Below are 12052 nucleotides of genomic sequence, written 5' to 3'. Positions count from 1 at the left end.
AACATTTCTGTGCAGTTTACTCTAGAAATGGTTTAGCATGAATTCATGTCATCCCGGTTTCCCCATTTACCGCACACCGTCTGTGAGAAGAGCTAGTATGAAGTGTGTTGACATTTGCACAGGAGGTGTCTCCTCAGATTTCCTGGCCTACAGGATAAAGAATCATCTGCTCCTCCTAAGGTACAGCGAGAAAAGAGCCTTGCGAATATTTCAACAGCTGTTGCTTCTCACTTTGATGTTCCTTGGATAGATTCTAAATATGATAATTCTACATAAAAATAAATTACAGAAATGATGTCCAATTTATGATTATGACACAACAAACCCCACAGGTAGATATGGGGCAGTCGAAGATTGAGTTAAGTTTCCTGCTAGCCATTCGAAACCTTTTCACAATGCTCTGTCAACCAGCATGTTTTCGTCGGTACGCGCGCTTAGAAGACTGATTTCCCCCAGCCAACATCCACAGTATAGCTTGCAGGGACCCGACCAACCACAATGATCCCCGTGCATTTGGCGCCAACAGGATTCAAGCTCCTATCCGGAGTGACGCAGACGTAATGTGAGGCAGTAACCCAGACCACCGCAGTACAATCTCCAAGCTGAAGCTGTAACGTGTGAGCACATTTGAATGTTGGTGCTCAGTTTGTCCCTACAAACTATAATATTTCTATTGATTTTACTGTGGAATCGTAGTCTGTTATAGTTTGCTTTTCTCTCTTGCTCTGTCAATCTCTCTAATAGTTCATGTTTTTGGGTAATATCTGTATTATGCACCTGACCTTGTGCTCTCATAAATACACCTCAATAACACTTGGAGGGTGGAGAGATTGGGGAGAAAGAGGCAGAGATGTCAGGGAAGAGAGTGAGAGGGATGAGAGCAACATACACCGCCATTGCAAAAAATCAATAGAGCCCAGAAATGTCATTCAACTTTCAATTGTTTTGTCCTTTCAGACTGTATTATTGTTATTATTACACAGTCATGGGTTGACTGTTATGTTTGGTAGTCACAGTTGTTGCACTAGGTTTTTGCAGTGGGACACTTTCTGTCCATGACTACCATTTTCACTGACAACCAAACACAGGGAATGTCTTCAGGAAAGGGACATCTCGTGAACTTATATTGAATTTTCTGTTTCACGCTCACATCTCTTTTTCCCTCCATCCCTCTGCGACTAGTTTCTTTCCACTAGATATGCACTTCTCTCCTCTTGGAATCAGGACAGAATATCAGTGAGACTTGACTTGCATTAAATCAAACCTGACCATGTTATAGAATGTATCGTAAATAACAGCATACATAAATGCAGACAGACACACCAATATGGATGTGTCCTCTTTGGCCTTGATGTAGAGAGTGTCTATTGAGAGGCATCCATGGACCACTGTGTATAGAGCAGTCCAAAAAACTCTTGGAAACACTAACAAATCAAAGCAGCTGCCACCCTATCTCTGTGACAACTCAGGACAGAAATGATTCCAGAACTTTCAATTGCTCCTTCAGCACTAACTCTTAGATAATGTATAAATTGAGTTGTTACTTGATTCCATTAAGGAACATCACTAATTTCTATTTAGAATTCAGATTGAAAGAGTTGAAAACAGGTTGTAGTGTTCAGTCCACTGATAGTCTCATGATCTATGAATGTTAATGGTTTCACCACATAGGCTATCGAGGCAAACCTGGTGCAGAAGTCCCCTGGCGGCCTGACCTACATGGCAGAGTGGAGGGGGGGCATCCTGGACCACAAGATGGGCCACCTGGCCTGCTTCTCCGGGGGCATGGTGGGGATTGGAGCCGACGATGGAGCTCCAGAGAAGAGACAGCACTTCCTGGACCTGGCTGCTGAGATCACACACACCTGCCACGAGAGCTACAGCCGATCTGGTGAGTTGAAGCATAACGACTTTGGCTTCACTGTGGCACCAAGAACAGGTTGGGTAATTGTTTGTAGGATACTGAATAGGTATGTTCGTGTTGCTCTGGTTATAGCTATACTGTTGAAATTTGGCTGTAGTGTTTCCAGTTATCACACAGAACATTTTCAAATCAAAGCACATTGTTCAATGCTTTTACTGTAATGTACATGTCATCTTGTGAGGTAAAGGAACTTGGTGACCTGGAAATAATACTTTAAATTACAACTCGTCAGACAATTCAAATGTAACTTTTTTCCTGTATAAATCAGTGAATCTCTATAGCTGGCAGCTACACCTCAAACGCTGGATGTGCGGCTTATTGAGGAGCAGCAGAACCTTGTCTCTGGTGTGAGGAATTAAAGTAACCTTCAATTATTCTTTATCATCTCTGTACACTTCACTGTGCCCTTATGCTGTCCTGCCAGACCTCCTTTGAAAGCAGTAATCATTCTGAAAGCAGTCTGTGGTGATTCAGAATGGAAAAGAGACGTCTGTTGTTTGTAAAGAGAGAACCAGGATCTCCCAGAGATCCCGGCCAAATGATTTGTAGCTCAACCAGGGGGAAGAGAAAGAAAACAGTTAAGATGCTTTTGATGAGATTCCACTCACTATGTGGAAGGATAGAATGAACTCCGGGGAATCTAAAAAAGACTGAGAAAGCGAGATGAGTTTTGTTCACATTTGGGGAAAAAACATGTTTGATCTTTGTTTTCATTCTCGGCATCTGTCTTTGGCCCTGACACTTAGGCCAAACAGAAAAACCTTCAGAGTTAATTTCAAACCAATTTCTACCACAGCGCGGGCAGACTGGCTTCATCCTAAAAATACAGTTGATGTGACTCATTGCATAACAGGTTTCTTGGTAACAGATGATACTTTTTATCTCCCCACCCAAAAGGCATCTTGAGTTTCCCTTTTTATTGCCATCCAGCGTGCATTTTTCTTTCCTTTCTCATTACTGGGACACTCGATAGTTCAGTTCTTCCATTGGATTGGAAGCTTCTGGAGGGGGAAGGAGATTTGCGGTGTGCTGTCAAGTGGCTCGTACTTAGCAATGTCTTTAAAGCTGACAACAAAGGCTGTTTTATTCGGTCCGCTCTCTGAGTCTAGATTTGTGCCATCAACACAACAGGGTCGACCAGCTCTGCTGTACGCGTTTATTTGTACAAGAAAAAACAAAACCCAATAGTTCCAAAAGCAGACACTGCCTCTTTGGCCAAAGTAAAAGGTTCTGAAAAAGATGGGTAGTTAATACTTGAGCGACAGCATTTTTTATACTCAGTGAAGCCAACTTTTTATCTACTTTCATTTGTGTATCGTTAGTCATGTGTAAACTAAGCAAACTCTATGGATGTTTTGCCCCTCTTAAAACAGCAGCCAATTTTGGTAACACCGCTGGGCCATCATAATGAGGAGCATTTGGCAAATAGCATGGAAAAAACGAATCAGCAGGAGAACAATCAATGATCTAGACAATGGCACAAATTATTGGTGATCTGCTTTGTTAAAATTAGCCATAGCATTGCCATTGAAATTAATTGATACCCCTCGGGGGAATGATCTAGTTGAAAACAGGCTGATGGTGAACAGGAAACAGTGTATGAACAGAAGTACACTGCAAAAAATATATGGCTTTATCAAGTATATTTATCTTATTTTCAGGTTAAAAACCCTACCATCCTTAAAATGTGGAATCGTTTTCTTAACAAGCTAGATTATACCGCTTGATTTTAGAAAATATGCCTTGAATATCGTATAATTCTTCATGTTCCATTGGCAGATTATTTCACTTATTTCAAGCAAATATCTCCTCAAATATAGTTAAAATGTCATGTTCCATTGGCAACATGTTTTGCAGTGTAGTGGCAGGATTTTAGTTGCCCTGGCTAACAGAAACAAACTATTATCTGATACATTTAATGGTGCCTATAGTGCCTTTGTACCTACCCAGAAACCTCATTCACTTCCGATGTTTAGCACCCACCTGGGTCAGGACATACACACAAACAAACACATTCACACTCCAGTGACTGGCCACTAGCTCCTCCTAGCTCTGGCCGCTTGACTCAGCGAAGGGACCAAATCGGTAGCGCAATTAGCGGAGAGTAAAAAGCTAAAACTTTCCTTTCACAATCTTGTGAGGCAGTGCTGAGGCTATAACAGCAAGAATAGAGTACTCTGTGAACTCTGATGTCTTTTATTAGAATGTTCACAGTGCAAAGCACAGTGATGGAATAAAGACTAATAATGAGCGACAGATGCCGGTTCTGTGGAAAATAGGTACGGTAACAAATTTAGCAAAATGTGAGAAGTGCAGGATCCTGTTTTCCATCGGGATTTGGCTCAAATTAAGCACGGGTCTTAGGGCTGCCTCCTAAATGTCCCCTAACATCCAGTATTGCCCTACTTCTGACCAAGGCCATTGGGAACCGGGCTGTCATAAGTCAGCAGTCCAGGCTCGGACTGAAGAGAACACTGTTTGCTATCTAGAGGAACACATGAGGATTGTGGCACTTTAGAGACGATAAGCTTCTACAAGCTGCCTTCCAAATTCCCCACTGCAGATTGGGAGAGGAAAACACAGTATGGGAAAAGTGCATTGTGGATATGTACAGGGAAGTGCTCACTTCTAGGTACAACTTTTGAAATTCTGCAGTTCCACTGGTCTTGATCTCCTGAGGAAAGTGCTTACCAAGAATAGCTTCCATTGTACTACTTAAAATGAAAATCAATTTAATATCCTTCCACGACAGCCTTGCACAATGGCAACCCACTATCAAAAAGGGGAAGGGGTGGACCATCTGAGTACAAGCCGATCAGGGAGCAGGTTTTTGTTGAATAACTACTTGTTAATTCCTTTTTTAGAGCATCATGTTGGAACGGCCACTGTTTTCCAGGGACATATTAGAGACAATGTATGTTGCTAATTCACCCACGTTATTCGCTTTGATTTGATTCAATACCTCAGAGGACTGATTAAGCAAACTATTAGCTCAAATATAAATCGACTCAAGCTAAATACCTCATCCCCCATGTTTTTTTTTTGTAAGAACATAATTTAATCTTTTCATTCTGTGTTTAATCTCCCTTTAGCTACTAAATTAGGTCCTGAGGCATTTCGTTTCGACGGTGGGGCGGAAGCCACGGCAACCAGACTGAGTGACCGGTACTACATCCTGAGGCCAGAGGTCATCGAGAGCTACATGTACATGTGGAGGCTGACCCATGACCCCAAGTACCGGGAGTGGGGCTGGGAGGCAGTGGAGGTGAGTCGCACAGACATCCACATTGGCACATCAATCACATAGTGTCTCCCAAAGGAAAGACTGTGTAGCTCTACTACCTTATGTCCAATCTGGTTTTAGTGCTGGTTTTATAGCACTGTTTCCCAAAAAGTTGGGACACTCTGTAAAATGTAGAGAAAAACATTAACCCTGCACAAATCATTTATACCATATATTCAATAGAAAACAGTACAAAGACAACATAGCAAATGTTGAAACTGAGAAATGTTATTGTTTCTTGAAAAATATATCCCCACTTTGAATTTGATGCCAGCAACAAGCTGGGACAGGGGCAACAAAAGTGAACCTGGTGGAACATTTCACAACTAGTTAGGGTAATTGGCAACAGGTCAGTAACATGACTGGGTGTTAAATGAGCAGAAGAGTCTTTCAGAAGTAAAGATGGGGAGGGGTTTGCCAGTCTAAAAGACTGCGCAGGCAAATAGTGCAACACTTTAAGAACAACAATTCTCAATGTAAAATTGCATAGAGTTTGGGGTATAAATGGTACATAATATTATTAAAAGACTGTATGCAAGGGACAAGGCCAAGAACCAGAATAGGATTGCCATGACCTTCAAGCCGTCTGGTGGCACTGTGCTAATAACAAACATGATTCTGTAGTGGGAATCACTGCATCTGCTCAGGAACACTTCTGAAAACCAATGTCTCTGAACACTGTGCATCACTGCATCCACAAATGCAAGTTAAAACTCTACCTTGCAAAGAAATAACCATATATACTGTAAACAAGATCCAGAAACACTGCTGCATTATCTGGGCCCAAGCTTTTAAGAAGGATTGAGGTGAGGTGGAAAACTATCCTGTGGTCTGACGAATCAAAATTGTAAATTGAATTTTTGAGAATCATGGACGCTGTGTCTTCCAGACTAAAGAGGAGAGGGACAGCATCCGTGATGGTATGGGGGTGCATTAGTGCCCATGGTATGGGTGATTTGCACATCTGTGAAGGCACCATTAATGCTGAACAATATATACAGGCTTTGGAGCAACATATGCTGCCATCCAGACAACGTCGTTTACACGGAAGGCTTTGCTTATTTCAACAACACAATGCCAAACCACATTCTAAACATATTACAAGTAGTAAAAGAGTCCGGGTGCTAAACTGGCCTGCCTGCAGTCCAGACCTGTCATCCATTGAAAACATTTGGCGCATTATGAAATGAAAAATACGACAAAGGAGAACCCAAACTGTTGAGCAGCTGAAACTATATCAAGCAAGAATCTGAAAAAATTTCACCTTCAAAAAGAAGAGATGATGCTACACAGTGGTAAACATGCCCCTGTCCCAACATTCATGTTGCTGGCATCTAATTCAAAATTGGCATGTATTTTACAGTAACATTTCCCAGTTTCAACATTTGATATGTTGTCTTTGTACTATTTTCAACTAATTATAAGGATAAATGATTTGCACATCATTGCATACTGTTCTATGCAGCATCCCAACTTTTTGGGAAATTGGGTTGTAGTGGTTACATTGCAATTATTGGTGGGTTAAAACCTATAACACAAATTGTACTTGTCTTCATTCTTTAAAAAAACTTGACAAGAATTCCACCACATTTAAAACAGGCCCCTGTTCTTGCTATTTAATTTCCATGACAAGAAGCAAGTGGGGGTTTTGTAAATCTTTGTACTTCATTATTAATGCATGTCAACCCTGTCAGCTTGATCACACATACCTCTTTCTCTACGCATTAAACGAAGGCTATAAAAATCATCCCAACCCTTGTTGCAAAGGCTAATGTGCCCTCCCAACGAGCACATAATTAGCACTACCCCTTTCACCACCTCAATCCCATACACTTCTTCTTAATTTTGCTGTGAGAAGTCATCAAATTTTGGTACAACTTGAATTGGCCCAGAGACTATGATATACTTTAAGTATTCTGTAAATTTTATGGTTTGTGGGCTCAGTGTGCTGTGAGGTAACACAGGTTGTTTGAGGACCTGCTTCTACGATGACATATATGGTATCTCTGACTCTCTGTAAACATCGTTTCACAAGAACTTGAGAGCTGCCGTTCTACTACTTAGATTTGATTTGAAAAAATGTCAATCATTTCTGCAATAGTTAGCAGGACACTGTCTGTGCCCATCGGCTGACTAACTGGTGTAATGTATGTCAGTTTTTAACATTCCCTCCACAATTTTTCCAATTCTTCTCCCGAGGCGCTGGAGCAACACTGCAGAGTGGAAGCTGGTTTCTCTGGGATCCGAGACGTGTATGCCCAGACAGTCAGCCACGATAACATGCAACAAAGCTTTTTTCTCTCAGAGACACTCAAGTAAGTCAAACAGTAGTCAACATCCCCTTACTGAGGACAATTTACAAAAAACAGGCTTTGAAATTTGTAAACTTCTACAGAGCTCATTCTGCTGGGGAAAATCCAGTATGAAATAGAAAAATTTGAAATGAGTGAAAATAAGTGAAAAACATTTACATTTAAAAATCTATGTAACAAATGTAAATATTTCTAAATGTGTGAAATATGCATTGTTTGGTCAATGTATCCTAAAATGAATAAACATAAATATTTATTTTTTATTGTCACATTGGATGACTCTGGTCTGTATATTCAATATGCAAAGTAGTAAGAAGAAAGAAATGGTTCTTCTCTTTGGCTATTAGATTGCCTTTCCACCCTATTTCTGTTGTTGCAATAACAGTATTTTTTCTCAATATATTCACACAATATACTGAGTACATTCAAGTCTCTTCATTTCAGCAATTTGAGATGAACTCTTTTCATAGGTACCTTTCAAATTAGATTTAATTTTCCATGATGAAAGGAATAGAAAATTTAGAAATGCTTGTTCAGTTTTAGTGTACACACAGTCTAGTGCCTCAATCTGCATCTCACAAATGGAACTCTGTTTCCGGTTTCATAATTATTCTGAAAAGGGTCAAAAGTAGGGCACTCAACAGAGAATATGGGGCAGACAGCCTAGTAGTTAGAGTTGAGAATATGGGGCAGACCGCCTAGTAGTTAGAGTTGAGAATATGGAACAGACAGCCTTGTAGTTAGAGTTGAGAATATGGAACAGACAGCCTTGTAGTTAGAGTTGAGAATATGGGGCAGACAGCCTAGTAGTTAGAGTTGAGAATATGGGGCAGACAGCCTAGTAGTTAGAGTTGAGAATATGGGGCAGACAGCCTTAGTAGTTAGAGTTGAGAATATGGAGAAGACAGCCTAGTAGTTAGAGTTGAGATTAAGGAGCAGACAGCCTAGTAGTTAGAGTTGACAATATGGAGCAGACAGCATAGTAGTTAGAGTTGAGAATATGGAGCAGACAGCCTAGTAGTTAGAGTTGAGAATAAGGAGCAGACAGCCTTAGTGGTTAGAGTTGAGAATATGGAGCAGACAGCCTAGTAGTTAGAGTTGAGAATATGGGGCAGACAGCCTAGTAGTTAAGAGTTGAGCGAATAACTGATAGAGCTCTGTTTTGAATCTGTGATGGTAATTCCATGTATCGACACTCGGAGTAAGGGACACAGAAACAAAGTTCTCTTTGTACATTATTTTATTAATTATTATGCACAGAGACTATTATGAGAGACGCGTCAACCGCTTACACAAACATAATCGTCTGAGGAGCCTCTAACTAATGTAGCTCATTCAACCATATATATCACAAAAAAAGGGGTGTGGTAAGATGCTGCCATCTGTCTAAACACCTTTCCCTTTGTTCTATCACACAAGTCAAATGCTATCTTCCCCCACCTTATCATTCCTGCCATAATGTTTACTGTAGTGTTTACCCAAAGGGGCCAACTGACCTTACTGCCCCCTGCCCTCCTATCCTGTCCTAAAACCCATCGATCTGCATCTGGACAGACAATAGATGTCCCCTATGCAAATACCAGATCCCCCACATTCCTGTACCTATCTTAACAGTGGGACTCAGTCCTTTACTCAGTTAGAATACATTGTATATAGAAATTTCCACAACAAATCCCAAAGGTGAAAAATCTGAGTCAGTATTAAACTCAGAGCTTTTACCGTAGAGCGATGCCAAACATTCAGTTATGTCTCCGAACTAGTCAAGCCCAAAGGAGCTATCTGGACCTCCTTAGATAAAGATACCTTTTTATCATAGCGCACACACCTCACCTTGCTGCTGTTGATGTTGTTTAATTTAAAATGTTCACATACTGTTCATGAATTATTCAAAATAAAAGTTACAAAATAATCTGGTTTCACTATATATCCAGAATATTACCTTCAGGTTTTTACATAACTAATTAATCTATCATTTCCTTAACAAAACTAGCAGAAATGTACTTGGCATATACAATAGCATTACAGACAATACTGAATTGTTAAGATACCCGTATATTATATTCAGCCATTGGAGAAATCTAGCCAGTGAACATTTTACATTCTAGTCACTCATGCTGCAAGTTTTATCAGTCACTGATTCTGTTTGTCCTTCTCAGGTATCTTTACCTTCTGTTTTCGGATGATGATTTGCTGCCTCTGGAGGACTGGGTGTTCAACACTGAAGCTCATCCACTGCCCGTCATCCGCAAGAGCTGCCTGCACGGGGAGGGAGGGACACACGACAAGACAACATCCGAGTAGCAGCCTACTGTACGACTACTGTACAAACCAAACAGATACACAGTAACACATTCTGATATGCGCAGAAACACACACTCAAAGACAAACACACCGCATCAGTACACAGAAAACAACACAACAACACTAGCTGGGCCACTATTCCTTGGGCTCTGTTAGGGACATTCACTTCCTTTGCAGTAAAGGATCTTGTCGTATACGCTGTGATTGTATATCCTTGAGTCGAGCTGGGACTACTTCCTGCCGGCACTACTTTCTGTGGACAATCAAGACACACATGACTTTCATGAAAAGAGCACCTTTTTTCTTTCCTTCTTTCCTCTGTGAGGAAACCGAGAATAACTTGCAGACCCAAATGTAATGGGAGGAGTGCTGTACTATGGGCCATATTGTGAAAAAGAAAACCCATGAGCTTTTGCTTTGATTCCATTTTTCACTTATCCGTGAGGGACGAATGATTTCTCTTAAACTTGGGCTCAATTTAATTCAAACCTGCATTGCAGTATTTACACAGTAGCTCTTGTTCCATTGGTTAAATGATACTGTTGGATACGGTTTAAAACCCTACAACTACTACTAGTGTCCACTCCCCACAGGTATGGTTTTACTGGTCAGAATTGAATGATTGCGGGCTTGGGGTAAACATTGTAAAAGAAGATGCTGTGTAAAGATTTCTATGGTGGTTTTGAATGAATTTCAGCCCTTCTCAATTCGTTTTTTTTTTTTTTGCATGCTTTTTCTGTTGTCTCTGACCAAAGTATTTTTTTTATATATATATATATATATATATTTTTTTTTTTTTTTTAAAGAGGCAGGTTAAATTAACGCAAACAGGCATTGGAAAGTTGGAAGATGGTAGAGGTTGCTTGAGAGAGTGTGTTACATGTCCAGGGACCATTTTTGAGAAAATTCTCATTAATTCGCTTTCCTTTACAGTACTGTAAACAGTATAGTACTGCTCAGAATGACTGAGCTAAAATATGGCTGCCAATAAAAACAACTCTTATTGAGAGTTCCAGCTCTCTCAAATCCAGTGTGGGGGATGTTGGGCTTATGACGGAGGGGGTAAATCTGCATCGTAGAGAGGAATGTGAATGGAGCTTTCCTATTTCATCCTAATCGTATCATCACTGCTGTCTAATACGGTTGTGGAGAGAATGTGCTGTACATACTGGATGAATGTGTGATCCCTGTATTAGCTTATCCTAACTTCCTTTAGTTTTTTTATTGAACTACGTCATTTTTTCATTTATTTTTTATTTGCTTCCCTCAGGTGTTTCTGTAAAAGTGGAAAAAGTTTAATTTTAATCATAGTTATTGTTGATATGAATTATTGTTATTACTTATTCTTATTGTTGATTTGACTTATCATTGTTGAATATTTTCAAATGCTGATAAAAGACTGTGCAACTTTGTACATTTAAAGCAAATTCTATTGTTTGGCCTGGATTCATTTTTACTGTCACATATAATTCTTCATGGATTATAATGGTAGAGTTTAGAGTCTTTTCAAAACATTACTTACAGAATATACTGTAAGATTAAGCTATCGTTCCTTGAGCCAGGTGGCTTAATTTTATACACTCACCTAAAGGATTATTAGGAACACCTGTTCAATTTCTCATTAATGCAATTATCTAATCAACCAATCACATGGCAGTTGCTTCAATGCATTTAGGGGTGTGGTCCTGGTCAAGACAATCTCCTGAACTCCAAACTGATTGTCAGAATGGGAAAGAAAGGTGATTTAAGCTATTTTGAGCGTGGCATGGTTGTTGGTGCCAGACGGGCCGGTCTGAGTATTTCACAATCTGCTCAGTTACTGGGATTTTCACGCACAACCATTTCTAGGGTTTACAAAGAATGGTGTGAAAAGGGAAAAACATCCAGTATGCGGCAGTCCTGTGGGCGAAAATGCCTTGTTGATGCTAGAGGTCAGAGGAGAATGGGCCGACTGATTCAAACAGATAGAAGAGCAACTTTGACTGAAATAACCACTCGTTACAACCGAGGTATGCAGCAAAGCATTTGTGAAGCCACAACACGCACAACCTTGAGGGGATGGGCTACAACAGCAGAAGACCCCACCGGTTGACACTCATCTCCACTACAAATAGGAAAAAGAGGCTACAATTTGCACGGGATCACCAAAATTGGACAGTTGAAGACTGGAACAATGTTGCCTGGTCTGATGAGTCTTGATTTCTGTTGAGACATTCAGATGGTAGAGTCAGA

General features: G+C 40.4%; 1 protein-coding gene across 2 annotated transcripts in view; it reads left to right on the top strand.

Annotated features, from left to right (window-relative positions):
• LOC105006133 (mannosyl-oligosaccharide 1,2-alpha-mannosidase IA) overlaps positions 1–11247 on the top strand; it is a 226817-nt gene extending 215570 nt beyond the window's left edge. For both annotated transcript variants that reach the window (XM_013131541.4, XM_013131542.4), the window contains exons 9-12: positions 1672–1891; positions 5017–5189; positions 7407–7522; positions 9676–11247. In XM_013131541.4, the coding sequence (XP_012986995.1) occupies positions 1672–1891; positions 5017–5189; positions 7407–7522; positions 9676–9820 (654 nt within the window). In that variant the 3' untranslated portion in view covers positions 9821–11247. The remainder of the gene's footprint in view (positions 1–1671; positions 1892–5016; positions 5190–7406; positions 7523–9675) is intronic.
• The last annotated feature ends 805 nt before the right edge of the window (positions 11248–12052 follow it).

Source organism: Esox lucius, chromosome 20 (genome assembly GCF_011004845.1).
Source record: "Esox lucius isolate fEsoLuc1 chromosome 20, fEsoLuc1.pri, whole genome shotgun sequence".
NCBI lineage: Eukaryota > Metazoa > Chordata > Actinopteri > Esociformes > Esocidae > Esox > Esox lucius.
This window is presented reverse-complemented; position numbering and strand designations above follow the sequence as displayed.